Source organism: Vanellus vanellus (genome assembly GCF_965231255.1).
Source record: "Vanellus vanellus genome assembly, chromosome: 4".
NCBI classification, from domain to species: domain Eukaryota; kingdom Metazoa; phylum Chordata; class Aves; order Charadriiformes; family Charadriidae; genus Vanellus; species Vanellus vanellus.
Genome location: NC_138909.1, coordinates 18,858,740 through 18,875,852, shown reverse-complemented (window position 1 = coordinate 18,875,852; position 17,113 = coordinate 18,858,740). Strand labels below are relative to the sequence as shown.

General features: G+C 42.7%; 2 protein-coding genes across 2 annotated transcripts in view; both read right to left on the bottom strand.

Annotated features, from left to right (window-relative positions):
• LOC309671545 (kelch-like protein 8) overlaps positions 1 to 17,113 on the bottom strand; it is a gene marked incomplete at its 5' end in the record, with an annotated part of 659,404 nt that overhangs the window by 550,860 nt on the left and 91,431 nt on the right. The gene's annotated exons all lie outside the window — the stretch shown is intronic.
• Positions 1 to 17,113, bottom strand: part of LOC309671201 (AF4/FMR2 family member 1-like) — a gene marked incomplete at its 5' end in the record, with an annotated part of 52,807 nt that overhangs the window by 13,928 nt on the left and 21,766 nt on the right. Inside the window, 6 exons of the mRNA XM_082482406.1 lie at positions 2,436 to 2,720; positions 6,630 to 6,792; positions 8,227 to 8,264; positions 8,396 to 8,450; positions 13,266 to 13,317; positions 13,692 to 13,727. Of these exons, the coding sequence (XP_082338532.1) occupies positions 2,436 to 2,720; positions 6,630 to 6,792; positions 8,227 to 8,264; positions 8,396 to 8,450; positions 13,266 to 13,317; positions 13,692 to 13,727 (629 nt within the window). The remainder of the gene's footprint in view (positions 1 to 2,435; positions 2,721 to 6,629; positions 6,793 to 8,226; positions 8,265 to 8,395; positions 8,451 to 13,265; positions 13,318 to 13,691; positions 13,728 to 17,113) is intronic.

Sequence of the window (17,113 nt, the reverse complement as noted above, 5' to 3'; positions counted from 1 at the left end):
AGATACTGGAACTGACAAAGTGGAAACCCAGAGCACAGCGGATATAGATTTCCGGCTCACTGAGAAGTATCCTAAAATGACATTATCTACTTTTGCTTGGATAGATTAATTATTTTGTAGTTGCAGGGATGGAAACGCAAAACCTCTTGTTGCCAACAGTAATCAAAATTAAGGCACATCCATTGCTGAAAAATAGCATTTCATCTGTTCTGGATGGTTGTGTTTTTTTTTTTCTCCTACTCAGTATGAATTGTACAGAAATGTATTCAGATTCCTCCTGGCAAAGTCATGAACTGCAAGCAATTGTGTTTTGTGATAGGCCTTATCAAAGGGAAGGAAAAAACTGCATTCACAGGAGAGTTCGATCACTCAGATTTCCAAGATGCACAGGGGCTTTTGGTTTCAACAACAAGAATCTGATACCAGAAGCACAGGAACCATTAAGGCAGAGAGGTAATAAATAATACTTTTAAATTGCACTCGATAGATCTTAACAATACAAAGCATCCTCATCTGCTTACCTGAATCAAAAACTTCAGAATAATTTGCTACAAGCCAAGAAAATGTAAAAGAAACTACACTGATAAGTCAGCGTTACCCATAGTGCGCCTGGTGGCAGCCAAAAGCATTGCAGGACTTTCTGTCTCTCTCTCTCGAGTACATCCAGGTTTACGTCACTGTGGTGGTGCTCAGTGGGTTATGCTCAGCACAGAGTCTACCTCTGGCAGCGTGCTCAGGGCAAGCCTCAAGCACCTAGATCACGTCCTTAAACTGTTTCCCAGGTTGAGCTCCACAGTGCCGCAAAAGATGTCTGACAGCTGCACCTGACCAAACTGGCTGTGATGAAGCCTGAGCCTCCAAGGACACTGATGCATGCTGATATAATACAGATGTTGAGTCTCTTAGGAGGGTTTTCCTGCAATCAGATACTCAGGCTGCAAGGGAAGACACGTCTAGTATCAAATAGCTCCTCTCTTGGCTCTTTGAGACAACAGAAGCAGCAACAGATTTACTGCCTGTTCACCTTTCTCTTGCTGCTCTGCAGGAGGGGGACTGCCGGGGTCTCTCAAGTTTCTTCACCATTTTCCTGCTCTTCCCCACAACTATGGGAAGCTCAGAAAATGACAAGACTAAAGGAAACCCACGTGGGAACCAAGGTAATTCACCCACACATGCTAAGCCACCTGCTCTGTGAGGAGGACCAAAAAGTTACACAGGCACTGAAACGTCCACAGTGAATACCCATTCACCTTAACACCTGCAGCCAACTCTCTGTGCAGCTGAACCAGCTGGCTGGAAGTATATCCACAGTCCCCTTTGGCAGTTAGCTTTCAAAAACACTCATGAGCTACTACCATCGCAGTTAAATAAAGGTCTGTCTTGTAATTCAGGGGAAAGCAACTATTAACGCTGAAGGACTCTACAAATCCCCTTAGTGGATACACGCATCTTTTAAGCATTAGCATTGCTGCTAGCACCACAGCAGCTCCAGGAAAACCAAAGACATTTTCTACATATTTATCCAAGTGCTGAGATCCAAAGCAGGGTTTAGTGATGGTTGTTACTATCAGTGAACCTGGTTCAGTCAAAAGTCTGCATTTATGGAAAAGTAAAAGGCACGGGGCTGCTGCCATCACCCCTAGTAATAACACAGTTTACATCTGCAGAATTCAGTCCTCTTTGCATAAGCAAGCCTTCACAACTGTTTCATGGAAATAAATAATTCCACACAGGAAAAGACTACGCTACTCAGACTGTGGTTGCGTGACTAAAGGCAGCAGAAGGTGCATACATGGACAAAACCAAAAACCACAGACCAGGGTGGCCTGGGTCAATTGTCCCTGTGGGCACCCCCACAAACTGCAGGCAAGGTGCTCTCCCACAACAGACACTCAATGGGTAGCACAGATGACTCCACAGTCTGGAAGGTGCTTCAGATACTATGCTGCTTTTCAAGGAGTTGCAGGGGGAGGGGGAACTGCAGCCCTACAAAGCTCTGCTTGGGCTGAAAGCAGAGAAACCCACAAATGCTCCCAGCAGGCTGGCCAGCTGCATGCTGTGACACAGCCTGCTGCCCAAAGGTCCTCTCTGACATAGGAGGGCTGAGGTTTTGGTGTCTGAGAAAATTAGTATTTCAAGAAAACACAGAAAAAAATGTTTTAAACCACCAAAGCATTTGTTAGACAGCTTACAAGGCTTTTCATTTGCTCAGCAGGGGATTTGTGATCAACAAGAAACATCTGTGGAAAGTTTTGGTACGCATTCCCTTTAGAAGTTTGATAGCACCTTTATAGGAGGAGCATAATGGGTGCACTCCCAACCTATGAAGCAGAAATGAACTCTCCACACGGGTTTTTCAAACACCACCTTGGCCCTTGTACAAACCCACCTCCCCCTCCACCCCTCACCTTCCTCTTTTGAGGAAGACAAGTCTGCCTGAGCGAGGGCTCCTCGGTGCGCACAGGAGACTTCTGGCAGTTGTGTTTGGTTGGCAGATGAGTGTCCTGAGGAGCCCTGGCTGCTCGGCCGGAGCTTTTGTGATGAGGCTCCCTCGGCTCAGCGTGCTGGTGGGAAGAATTGCTGCTGATGCCATCGCCCTGCTCCTGGCCCTCCTCACATCCATCCCCATGGGCGATTTCGCTGAGACTTGGCACTGCTGGTGGGTTCACCTTGGTCAGCCAGTTGTTGAGCTGCCACTTATTAGAAGTTGGTGGGTCAGGCTGCAGACAAAAAGAGAAAAGAAGGATGCAACACTGATGCCTTTATGGGCTATTTCCATCCTAGCACTGCTTATCAGAACCCAGTAAAATTTCCTCCTTATTGTTAAAAAAGGCGTGAAAGTGAAAGACCGTGAGACAGTGAGGATGCTCTAGTATGTGCACATGAACACTTACTTCAGGAACACAGACCTCGTTTTTGCACAGGATCAAATATGTTGCACAGCACTCCTGGTTCTCTGCTAGCCCTACCTGTCATCCAGTAAGAGAGTAGTCTACATGAAAGCTTCATCTTGGTTTGCCACTAACCAACATTGTTGCACAATCAGACAACGTCTAAAAAAAGCAGCAATTGTAAAAACGGTTTAGGTGCTGTCCTCACAATGCTTTTGGAAAGTTATTTGCACACAGCAAAACGGACAAGGGGCTGTGCCAGCTATCACATCTCATTGAAGTTTGACAGGTAGGCTGTCAGGCTCCTGTGGTTTAACCAAAAGAAAACCATTTACCATAAGAAATTGTATGGCTACCGCATCAAGTCCAGCCTCTTCTGAGTCCTCTGCCTACACAACTTAACACTTGCTTCCCTCTGGGTCAAGCAAGGCATGAGCAATGACCAAGGTCTGAAGGCCTCTGGAGTCACAGTTTAGGGCTGGGCTGGCCACTAAATGAATGACAGATGTTTTCTATTAACCCCTCTCCCTTCCCAGAAGAGAGAAAGGAGAGAGGATAAGGGAGAAAGACTTACGGCTTGAAAAAAAACCCTAAACCAGCTTTAATGAAATATTAACAATAAAAAGAAAATATAATAATATTAATAAGAAAATAATGAAATATATACAAATATATATAAACCCAATATCGAGCTCCCAGGATGACAATCACGTCACCAGCCAGCACTGGGGAAATCCCAGACTGGACTCAGCAGCAGACAGGAACTGGGTGCAGGAACACACAGATCAGGATCAAAGGCAGAACAGACAGAGTCCTCCTCCGACTCCAGCCACTGAAGAAAAGGGAACTTGAGCCCTTGCTCCCTCAGCTTTATAATGAGCATGAGGCAGATGGGATGGAATACCCCGCTGGTCAGTTTTGGGTCATCTGTCCTGTCCGCTCCTGCCCGCTCTTCTGCTTCCAACTCGGTACATAACAAAGTTAGCTAACCCTGGTTGATACAGAGATAAGTATAAGCAAAAGCCTCTCGGCATACTATTCCTTGGTACTAACTATAAGCATCAGACTTTTTGATTGCCAGAAGCAGACACTGTCTGAAAAACATACCATTAATTTCAGAGAGTGCATTCAGTTAGACCAGACTAAACTGAAAAGGAAAATTATTGAAAAGGAACATTAGTTTTGTTCTATCTCAAACCAGGACACACGGTCAGATAACGTAATGTGGTCGCTACGAGCCCTGCTTAACCTAACAGTAGTCTGACAAATTACGAGAAAAAGACCAGAGAGATGATCAGAGGGCTGGAGCACCTCTCCTATGAAGACAGGCTGAGAGAGGTGAGGTTGTTCAGCCTGGAGAAAAGAAAGCTCTGGGGAGACCTTATAGCAGCCTTTCAGTATCTAAAGGGGGCCTACAAGAAAGACGGGGAGGAACTTTTTAGGAGGGCATGTAGCGATAGGATGAAGGGGAATGGCTTTAAACTGGAAGAAGTTAGATTTAGATTAGATATTAGGAATAAAGTTTTCACTTTGAGGGTGGAAGGCACTGGAACAGGTTGCCCAGATAAGTCGTGGAAGCTCCATCCCTGGAGGTGTTCAAGGCCAGGGTGGATGGGGCTTTGAGCAACCTGGTCTAGTGGGAGGTGTCCCCGCCTATGGCAGGTGGATTGGAACTAGATGATCTTCAAGGTCCCTTCCAACCTAAGCCATTCTATGATTCTATGAAAAGCAAACCCAACTAACCCTAAAAAAAGACAACAGAAACTGCAAAGCAGGAGCATTATTCTCTGGGGCCTGTTCTGAAAACACCACGTATGGGTCAGCATCACTTAAATGTGTAGCTCATTATTTGGGCACCATCATGGCACAGTTACACTCCTGCCCTTACCGATTCTCCCCAGTCACAACTCTCCCTTCTCAGAAGTCCCACAACTCTTCCCCAAAAAGAGAAAGCCTGAAAGGTTTTCCAAGACTAATGAATCCCTTCTACCACAATTTTCTTCTCTATCCAGACTCAACTCACTGTAGAACATGTGGATAAACAAAACATGTCTTCAACTGTGTTTCAGAGAGTCAATCTAGAAACCTGGTTTAAAAACCAGTTTGGTTTTACCGTGGGGTCGTAAGAAAAATTAAACCACAAATTCCATTATAGTTTTCAGACAACACAAATCAGCTTTGTTTTCATTAGAATTTTAACTCATTAGCCACCAAAGAGCATTTTTTTAATTTAAACACTATACAAACGTGGCCAAAATACTTAGCAAGCTTCAGTTAAAATACTTAGCAAACTTCAGTTCATAATGTAGGTAGCTAGCAGACAGTGGCATACTCTGATCCTTTTCTAGCACCTTCTACCATTGGTTACCTTGTTTGTGATCTACACCATCATACGGGCTTTCCTTAGGTTTTCCAAACACAAAGAATAGTAAGAGACTTCAAAAAAAAAAAAAAAAAAAAAAAGGAGGAACTATTGCCTATAGGTCTTAAAGTCTGTGCTTTTGCATGTGAAGAACTGACTATAAACAAATGGGCCATGTGCAATAATTTGCTCCTTGAGCACCATGGATGAACAGTTTGCTGAATAAAAAAGGATAAGATGGTCAATGGCAAATAGCTAGGATTTCACTAGAGCGAGAAGGATCTTGCAATCCAGTATTTTCAAAACAAAGCAGGCAGGATTGGGTAAAAGAGTAGAAGTATAATATCTGTTTCCTTCCAAAGACAACCGCATTGCAGAAGGCAAACTCCGTAACTGAACTGCTGGAAGGTGAAGTGTATTAGATATGAGAAGAAAAGCTATGCCTTCTCAAAACTTGTTTTCTGCACATAAAATTCTCCCTTTCATGTGCTTCATAAGCAAAAGAAAGGAAAGCTAGGGCTAGGGGAGGGAGGAGAAATAAATTACAAGGTTTCTGGGCTTTGTGAAAGTACCTCAAAACCGTCAGCAACTTAATTTACACCAGCTGTGGTTCATAGGATATAACCATGCAGTTCCCACTGGCCTGAGAATGTTCAGCAAGCTGGAGGAACTGTTTGAAACCATGGGACATGAGCACTTCTCCAGCAGATTTTTAAAAAATGCACGGTCTCAATTATGACACTTTACGGCACCAAGTTCTGTTTGCCTGCTTTTCCCAATAAAAGCCTCAGAAATGCCAGTGAAGCACTATCTGAGGCAAATTAAACAGCAGCAAGTCTAAGCATATTCCAGCCCTTCCTGCAGGTCTGATCACTTCAGCTGCGATCTGGGAGAAGCTGAATCTGTCATTCACGCACAGGAGCTGCAGGGAGGCAGCGGCTCTTCTTCACATATCAGGAAATTGGTCTCACCCTGAACCAGCCCATAGCCTCAGCACTCAGAAAACCTGCATGGGCAGAGGTGCACCCCAAACATCCCAGACAAGCCGTGCTTCTCATCTGTGCCTTACTTGTGTCTCCCCAGCGATGACACTAATTCCTCCAGGAGTGCTAGACAACGATGCCAAAGTAGAAGGGGGAACACTTCAAGGTTAGGCACGTAAAAGTCTAATTACGCTGTTACTAAGGATTATTTAATTGACAAACTCTAGAAGGGAAGCAAAGGGCAAAAAAGTCTGATGATGAAGCAAAGATGTCAAGGGGACACATGAATGATGACGTTATTTCAGGTCTCCTGTCCTGACTGCATTCAGGCAGCAGAGAGTCTGAAGCAAGAGGCTGTATTAAGCAGCCTCTACATTTTATATTAATATTCACCTCAGGCGCTGACGCTCTCGCAGGGTCGTTTGCTTCACTGTCACTGGAGGTGCTCTCTGAGGTGGTCTCCGAGTCTGAAGAGCTGTCTGAGTCACTGGTGCTCCCTGACTCCGAGCTGCTGGAATGTGCTAATGCCACACTCTTGGGCTGGGACTGTAGGGCACTGCTAGACCACCATGAGATAACATTAGAAAGCAGCATGGGCGAAGGTTACTTATTATATTGACACGGCAAGATTCAAAAGTAAAACTGAAACCCCATGTTTTGGCAGTGAGCGGAGATGGGAGAAGGCCAAAGGAATACATTGCCATACCCAAAAGATAAAGCACCGGAATAAAAAACCTCTGGAAATAATAAAACCTTCAACTCCAACCCAGTCAGACAAATACATAAGCAGGACATCACTGCTACACTATGAAGCAGCATTTAGCCAACCAAAGTTTAAAAAACAACTGAAACTGACAAGTGCTTTTCTGAAAGCCCCAACCCTCAAAAGAAAAACTTCCAATAAAGGCTAACAAGATGGAAACACACATTCCAGGATGGTTTCTCTTTTTTGTATTTTCCCCTTCACCTTTTCACTTCATCTGTGTTACTTGGTCAAGGTGCTGTAACTGTTTCGTTAACAGCCATGTCAAGCAGCGGCTTTTTTTCAACACCCTCCCCTACTCAAAAGTGTTTTCCTCCAGCACTGACAATGGGAATGAATAGAAGTGAGGGAGAGCCACGACTTTGATGCACAGCTTCTTTTTGCTTTGAAATGGGCTTACAAAATCAAAATGTTGGGTTTTTTTTTATTTTTTTTACTTTGAAAACTGTTTCCCATATCAGCATCAACACGTTTGTATTACTTGGAGGCAAGCTCCTTGCTGATCCAGACTGATCTCAAGAGAACACTCTATTTCAAGAGCTTGCAGAGACGCAGAAATCATGCCAAGAATCGGCATGCCCTTCTGCATGTCTGACTTTGTCGACCATTACCCTGTGCTTGAAGAATACAGATATCAAGCCAAAAATGTCTGTCAGTGCTCTCCTGTAGGAAAAATTCTGGGCTTCTCCACCTTTCTTCCTCTAATGCTGGCATGTGGCTGTTGAGTCTACCTTGAATATTGCTTCTGACTAACAATACATGGCAGGAGCTGCTTACAATCAGCTGCCTTATCAGGGAGCTGAAACAGCCTCAATGAGTCTACTTAACCGTTTCCTGTTCTTCACTCACTTGGCTGTTTTGGGCCTCCTTCCAAACTAAAACTGGATTCACATCCATCACTACTACAACTGAAAATCCCATTAGCTCCAGCGTGATCTACATACACAGTGGTGGACGGGAAGAGGAGAAAAAAAAGAGAACAGCTGGGGAAATAAAATTACGGTTCACAGGCAAAATCCAGCATGACTGGATTACTCAGTTCCAATTGGAGCTTTCTGTAAAACCCCCCACAAGCCAATTTTCAAAAGCAGCTTCAGGCAGCTAGAAACAAAAGCCTGTGTCTACAAGAGAAACCAGGAACCCTTACCTATCTACCCCATATACAAAAAGTAGTTTTGGTTTTCCTCCTTATTTGGTCTAGCTAGTAGTTTGGGAACAAACCTGTACCTTGGAGGAGCAAGTGAAGAAGGTGGCTTTTCAACAACCTGTTTTGTTCACAAAAACAAAGAGGAGAGGGGGAGGAAAGGTTAGCGTAAGGAACTCGGAGCAATGCAACAAGTTGTGGTGATTGAAAGGGATGTCTGTGTGCCTAGTGTATAAAACATCTAAAACTGACTTGGTCGTCACCACTCTCTTCACTATCACTGAGCTGCAGGTCGTCCTGGAGCATTCTGAAAGACAACCAGAAGATAAATATCAGCCAAGGCAGACACATTTTCAAGCAGCAGACACTGAAAAAGACTTGGTTTGCACTTGCCAAAACAAACCAACCTCCCACATCCTTTTTGAACATTTGGCATGCTCAATCTGCTAAACCCTCTCACTACCCGAATGAATGATAAAACGACAACACACAACCTCAACGTTTTACTGTGCTTTCCAGTCGATCTCAGGAGCTGCGCAATTGGAGGTCAGTGTCATCGGCTGCCATCTACAGGCAACTGAGACAAAGTTCTACGAGGGCAGTGCTCCTCAACAATGGTTACCTAGCACACTAACACAGCGAAGAAAAGTTACCTAGGCACTAAGACCGCAAGGTGGCGTGGAAGAAATCTATCTGCTCCTTGTACAGCAAGAAATTAGCACGCTATTAGCCTCCACTGGCTCCCCAAGGGGCAGAAAGCATCGTCTTTGCACCAGAAACTGTGCGTGTTCACACTCTGAGGGCCTGTGAATATTTCTTCTGTCACAGGAGTTCTCTTTTTGCTGCTGAAGTTTCCTATCGCACATACATAAGTAAATGCCAAGGTCAAGCCTTTCTCCTATTTCTTCTCTACACAATGAACTTCACACTTGTGCACATCTCAGCAGTAACCATAACATTGAGCAGTTCAGATACTCAAAGTGGTTTACAAGTTGGGAGGCACAAACTCTTTTTTACTATTGCTAGAGTAGAGAGCAGGCTGCCCGCAAATGTTTCCAAAAAGCCTAATTTAGTCCTCTACCTGCAGGTGCTAACTACTGCTGGCAATTTCAATGCATTACCGAGGTCCTTAAAAGGCTGGAAGGGAAGGATTTGTGGGGAGGGACCCAAAGTTCTCCCAAACTGTTATCCCCCACTTTGGCAATCATGCAGGCACCCCCAAAAGGAGTTGGAAAGCAGACAGGCAAAACTCTTGTTATTCAAGTGTACGGTGGTTCAAATCTTGAAACTAGCTGGAGACTGACTCCTCAACCCAGAGAGTTACACAAGTGTCCAAAAACTGGATAAAACGCTTAGGAACCGAGACAGGGGTTCTAATCAATCAGGTCAAAACTCTGCTTATTTCAGCCTCATTTCAATCTAAGGGCTCTCTGTGAGAAATAAGAAAAATAAGCCTCCAACCCTTCATGACAACACATTTTATAGCATGAAAACAAATATGAAAGATCTCCAGTGAACCACATCACCTTGGAAAAGTGGGGAGAGAGTGTTCCTGGTGCTTGTTAGGAGAAGGAAAACTACAGAAACCTTCACACTCTTTTAAGCCTTCATTTCAAATTATGAACAAAGCGAAAAAGATTTATGGCTCTGTGGGTCACCTCTAATGACCCTGAGCAGTTTGCTTTTATGATTCCATGACAAAAGAGGAGTAAAAACTTTGAATAAAAAAGTGATTCCCTTATTTAAGTACTATCCCCACTACCTAGATAAATTCTTTTACACTCATAGCAAAGCAGTTGACGTGCATGGAGATACTTTCATTGGAATAGGACCGTGTTTACGGTTGAAGCTGGCACGATCTCAAAACAAATAATTCCACAAACCAGAAGGGACGAATCTACTCTTGCCCATGGAGCAGGACAGCATGAAGAAACCCCAAAGGTCTCCTTGTCTACCAGTACGGAGCCAACCCCTCCTGCATAGGTGACACCTCCTGCAAAGGTACTGACCCCACAGTCCCCAAGTACCTCTCTCTGATGCAGAAGAGGCTCTCAGTGCCACAAAGGCGCTGTCTGATTACACTCATGATGACCTACGCGCTTTCTTTGTTCAGGCATTTTGCCTTTGCCATTCCCCTGTGACTATCCTCCTCCATCTCCCAGCCTCCACTGCCTCAGTTCCTCACACACCTTCTCAGTGGAAGTCACCTCTTCCCTCTTCTTTAGAGTAAACACTGACAGGAATCACTATGAGACACCACCTTGGAAAATGAGGCCCCCGAATTTCCTACAGAAGGCAAATGGCATGCAGTCTGCAGCAATCCTGCGTGTGCCAACTTTGCACGTGGGCTAGAGCTGAAGCTCACCGCTAGTCCACTGAGGCATAAATAGGAAAAAAGGAAGGGTAGCAACAATACAGCCACTCTCCACACTTCTGGGCAGTTTGGCAAATGTCTGTTGGCATCTCAATGAATTGTTGTTTTTTTTTTTCCCCCCAACCCATTAGGGAAAGTAATCCTTCAAAGGTGATAATGAACAAACTTCCAGGGATGCTAAAAAGTTCTGAAAATGTTTTCATTTTTTGTTTTGCCTTAAGAATTGTGGACTACAGATGCATTTCTTTTAGAGGTTAAGAGAATAATGCAAGGAAACTCTATCCAGATCTTCAGCATAAAAGAACATTGCAACTACTTAAGTTCAATTTAGGATCAAGGAAGGAAGAGCACTAAAACTTTAAATGAGTCATACTTCTACAAGGATAGACAAAACCAGTTTCCCCAAAACAAGGTTTCAACAAATTGTTAAATAGCCTAGTTAAAGAAAATAAATCTGCTTTAATAATTTTAATGCTTTAATTAGCTCAGGAGTTAATAGATGCCGAGTTTTCATTCGCAGGACCTGTTCATTTGCAGCTTATAGACACACCATCAATCTCCCTGTAAAGCTATTTAAAAAGAGCTCTTTTAGCGAGAAGCAGCACTAAAATTAACATCACTTGCCAAACAACCCCACTGAAAGCACAGGCTGGTCCCTCTCTGCCAGCCAGGTTAAAGATGCATCACCAAGAATGAGCTTGGCATCTCCCCTTTTAAAAGAAGGGCTGCTTCCATTCCAGTGTAGCCAGGTGCTAACTTCGGGGCTCTATTCAAGAATGAAAGCCCTGAAAGAAAACAAGCCCTGTTGTGCAAATGAAACCAAAAACAAAACAAAAAAGAAGGGACGCATGAGTTCGAGGGAAAGATGTAGAGGAAGTTCTTGGGCAAATCTTGCTTAATTCCATTTGGGACGTAAACCTAAACCACCCTGTTCCTCCTGCTTCAACTGCCGTCGTCGATTGTGGGTATGCATGTCCCTGGGCAGATGAGTGCTGGCTCTGAAGTACCCAGAAGGACGCCGAGCAGAGAGGGGATGTTGGCTAAGGACAGAGCTATGTACCATGCCATATTTACAATTCTGGACCTTTGGGCTAAGAAAGGAGTATTTTCAGATTCTTGTTTACAGTGAAAGCCTCTTCTCTCTCTGCCACCTGGAAAACTGACTACAGTTCTAGGGGGATTTTTACAAGCAGCTGAGAACAGTTGAAATAAAGATGATGGTTGTAGGGTAGCTGAGGAGGAAGGCAGAGCCTGCTGCAGTTGAAACTAGTATTTTTAATACTGCAGTGAAAATTGCCAGAAATTGTTCAGGAGGAGCAAGCTGGGGTGGAAGAAGGAGGAGTAAAATAAAGAATGGATTAAGGGAGTAGCTGATTGCTCCCAGTGAGGGCGGGCTCCTCTGCATGATGCTGGAACAGTATAAAAAGGGTTGTTTTACAGATCTTACAGAGATTGAATGCAAAATTCTACAATCTCAAACAAGATGGAGAGATGCTCTTCCTCTTAGTTGTGACTAGCCCAGTTTGGGGGTTTTTTAATTAAATTGTTCACGATAAGGAAAACAAATGGAGTAAGCTTTGTGGTCTGTAGTTTGCAGCCTTCCATGGAACATGAGATCTTTATATATCACATGGACTGATAAGCATTTAATGGTTCAGCAATTGCCTTGCCCAGGGACGCCTTAGCTTTCCAGACATGGAAAGATTTCTATTTGTTACTCAGGGCTATCAATGCTGCCAATTTGGCCAGGTTAATCCTGAAAGACTAATGTCAGCCCACACAAAACTACCTTCAAGCAATTTCTGTAATTAACCTAATTAATAGATAATTATTAACCTAATTAATTATTAACCTACAAGGAAAGTACCAAGTTATTTTATCCACCAACTTAAAATTTTCTATTGGACCGATTCATTTGTTAGTTGGCACTCCTTCCTAGCCTTGTAAAACTTTTGCAGTGATTACGCATAAACATCTTACACTGAGACTCAAATTCTAAGAAGCTTTTTTCTGAAAGAAAACGTAACATGATAGGGAAAAGAATAACTAGATAAAGAGAAGTAGAAATATATAAATACTATTTAAAAAAGCTCTAGAAACTTCATCTTCACCCCACTTTGCAACAGGCTAACATTCTTAGAATATAAATAGAGGTTTTTAGAAAGTCAACATTTAAGTTTTTGCCTGTTTGTTTGCTTTTAAAAATGAAAACAGAATTAAGACAACACTTTTTAGAAAACTTTTCCTTGCACAATTGCAGAAAGTTCTATCATACAATTGCTTTAAAATTTCACCCCTAGTTTTCAGAGTTTTGGTAGCTGTAGCTTTACGAGCCCCCACAAGCTTCAAAATTATATGCAGAACAGATCAGATTCATTTTGTATCCCTTATCATTTATGTCAGTTTAATAAATTATTAGTAGTTTGAATAGCACTAAGTGTGACAAGATATTATGTAGCCACAGCTACGTAATATTAAATAATATTAAAAGAGAAAAAAACCTTAAATCAGGTACATTAATGGTTGGGTTTCTTTTCTTCAGCTTTGTTTTGTTTTTAACACAGTCATTATAATCATGAAACAGTAATGTTTCTGTTGGTGAAAATTCCCTGCATTGAAATTTTCTGAGAAAAATCAGACTGGTAAAGCCTTAATCTTCAGAATCATCAAGTAAGCCAAACTGTAATTCATTCCAGGGTCATTTAAATAACTGCACAGTAGAGATGGGAACTGAGTCTGGTTACTTACGATGTTCTCGGCTGAGAAATAGGCAACGTTTTTGAAGGTGCTTCATACTGTTCTGTAAATCAAAAATGAATCAGTTGCTTTTATTTGCCTCACACTAAAGTAGGTATTTTAACCTATGGTCTCTGAGCATCAGATTAGAAAGTCACCTTCTTCCAGAATGCAATTGTTTGCCATTAAGATTATTCATCACTCCAAACAGGGTTTCCTAACGAAATACTGCTTGCTCTCTGTTGAACTGCTGTCTTAGTTTCTAGGTAATGAGTGTATGCAATTTCTTAAGCATTTTCTAAATTCATCACTGTTCAACGTTGAATTAAATTCCTTAATCAATGTAAACATTTGATGTTCACTTCAACGTATAGCACACAACACACAACTATCTGTCAATACACACATTAAGTGCGTTTTCTTTGGATTTCTACTTACTCTGATTCTGTGCTACAGATCCAACATGCTGTGATTCTTAGAAAGAAAGGACAAAGTGCAAATTAAGAATAAAATAAATCAGCTCTCTCTTAATAGCAGCATATTGGTTACGTACTGTAATAAATACTTTGACTAACTTGTCAAAGTATGACTTTGAAGTGTCCAATAGTCTAAGCTGGCCTGACATAGCTTAAGATGGACAGAGAAGTGATACGTGCTACTGCCACCAAAAATGTGTTCCTAGCACATCAGTGGTATGTGCATTTTTGAAGAAATATTAAAAAAAAAATTATAAGAGCTGCCAAACACTTCTGTTTAACACAGTCAGCAAGTATTTTTGTTGGCAATAAAGATGAAATGGTTTTTATGCGGCAACAGAGATGAGATGCTTAAAATGTTTCGGAAAAGCAGTCACATTTCAAGCCCACAATTGTAACAAATGTGTAAGTCATTGAAATATTAATTCATTCATCCCCCTCTGGCTCAAACGTCTTTCAACTCTAAAAATACAAATCTTGCTTAAAAAAATAAAAAAGAGGAAAGACAGTTACACTACCATATAGCCCACTCAAAACCAATTACTCAGAAGCACAATCTGATCTAATTCTCAGTAAAATGATACATTGCAAGCAGCTGTTATACAACTCAAGATCCATTGTGCTTTAATTTATCTGACTTCTAAAGATAATATCTCCTAACAGCCTTTATCTATGAAAGAGGGACAAAATCAGATGAAAACACATGCAAGAGCCGGAAAGAGTTCCTCTAATTTATCAAAAACCCTGGCAAAAAGAGGGTGTTTTACCTTTGTTGGGAATGGAAATTTGGAAGGCTCTGCTGTACTAGGCGTATGAATAGCTGTCAGGGGAGGTGGCCATGAGTGGGTCATTTCCTGGAAAGAGATTGAGAGAAGCGGCTTACACTATTTTTCGCTGATACACACAGGTGAGGTTTTAAGCTTAAGAGGTTCATACAGATCTTCCCATAAAGTCCTTATTGACCCGATTGTAAAGCTGAGCTGGTACCACAGCAAGAAACCCTCCTTTGATCACAGCAGCCAGACCATGGAGAGGACTTGCTCCTCTTCTGCAAGCATACTCCCATTGCCCAAGTAATAGCAATCTTAGTGAAGCTCGTAGAGAGTTAAGTACATATTGTATTTGCAGGATTAGGCCTCAGTCTTACAGCTATCACAGTTAATAAAGGGAAAAGTAAATAAAACCTGTATGAGTAGTTCTGGGGTTCCTCAAAGCACAGGACTTTCCTGTTCACAGAAGTTCTTATAACCCCTTACAGCAACAACACTCCAAAAGGCTTTTCACATAATGTGAGGACGTCAGCCAGAGAGTGCTGACTGCCAGCCGTTCCCCACGCTATTCTGCCTGGACTATTGGCTTTTGCTCCGACCGACCAAGACATCTTTGACGCAGAGCTCTGGGACGTAGTTTCAAACCAAAGAAAGAGACTGCCCGATGTGCTATGTCTTCAGGAATTCTCCTGCCCTGTTCCCCTGCCCTCACTCTCACCCACCATCACTAACAGGTGAATGAAAGTTAGGAATTATGTTCGTGCGGAACACATCTCATGATGAGCATGCACCACACGCAGTTTGCTCAGGGGCTTAAAAAAAAAAATTATGAGAAACGTGTCGGTACAAAGCGCATCTTTGTACTTTTGGCATGAAATAGACTGAAGCGTGAAAGTCTACTGTGCCATAATTTACAAGTGCCGTTTTTTCAACAAGGCACAAATATGAAAGTTTAGGAGTGTCCCTAGTTTCCTTATCTATTAGGAACAACATGAAATGCAAAGATACATAGGGAATGAAACCACATTGCTACCTTTGGCTCTATAAGAAGGGATTAGAGCAATCTGCAGGGGTTTCTGTGCAAAACTTGGAAGCAGCCTACAACTAACCTGAGTGACTATTTGATGGCACTGTTACCACCCTTGCCTTCTCTTTTCTCCCCTCCCACTGTTCAGCTCATTGCTCGCTTCACTGACTAGCTCTCCAATCTTTCAGTAGATTATAAACTCCTCAATATACTGCACTACACCTCTTCATGCATTTGTCAGTGCTTCCCTGTGGTTGCTACAAAAATAGTGTTATGCGTTGCACACAAGGCAAGAAGACAGGATGTCTTGTGAAACACAAAATGATGCAGTATTTCCAGGAGGAGTACTTGTGCTGCAATACCAACCAGTGCACAGCAGCTAGTGAGCACCTGTGCACAACTACCTTTCAGCTACAACACTGCCTCAAGAACAGCTTCTCGAGAGCAATAAAGGCATCAGGATCTGAAGCAACCTGAAGCAACAGTGAGGGAAGCGAATCACAGAAACCAAACACCTGTTAGGACTCCCGTGTCTCAGAACAGCATTTGACATCAAGGAACTGTCTTCTCAGTATCAGAACGACCAGCCATTTTTTACTTTATTAAAGTGTTTTTTACTGAAGACCTTTATTAAAGGTCCCAGTGCATTTTCACACCCTGCACAGTGAATGGGTGACATGTACTCAGAGCCAGCTACTGGAAGCCTGCACACTGCTCACAGAGCCGACTCTAACACAAAGTTACGGAGACGGTTTTGCATCAGAGCTGCCTTAGCTTTGCACGAATGGACTATAATTACAGTGAAGAAGAAACAGTGCAGCAGCAGTGCCCTGCGCAGGCAGGTGGGACGGATGCAGGTGCGTGCTCCTGTTCAGGGCCATGCTGCTGGGGCTGGCAGTATGGACAGCAGGCAGCATGTCCAGCCCCTTTGGAGGAAACACACTCAATAATGGCAACCCCCTGACTCGACAAAGGAGCAGCTCTGGCTGTTTCAGATGACTTGTCAGTCTTGCTCTTGAACTGCACCACACTGCATTACACTTACATACTGATAGGAAGACCATTATTGGTCTTCCAACTCCACCTGTATCTGAAGCTTTTATCTTTACTGCTCCACGGCATATCCCAAAATACACCACTTTTAGTGACTACAACATCCACTGACAGAACAGAAACAGAATGACATTCTTTCCCCACACGCTAGTTTAATGCATGCAAAATATAAGCAACCACAGAGACTGATTATTTAAGAGCACCTACCTTCAAAATTTCTTCACTGGAGTGGACATCACTGGGGAAGGTTTGGTACAACAAAAAAAGAGGGAAGCAGCATGAGTTTGTTTTGTTTTGACCAACTGACATGAGACACAGATGCACTCATTAAACACTGGCTTACCAACAGTTCTATAAATTTCATGAAAGCCCATTAATAATAAAATCCTAGTAAGAATTAAAGGCCCCATCAGAAGGCCAGTTAATAATGCACTTCTACAAAGCCTGTTCTTTTCAAGTCTTTAGTAGAAGATACATTCTAAGAAAGATTAGAAAGAAGGAAAGTGAAACAGCTCATTCAACAGTGGTGCTCGT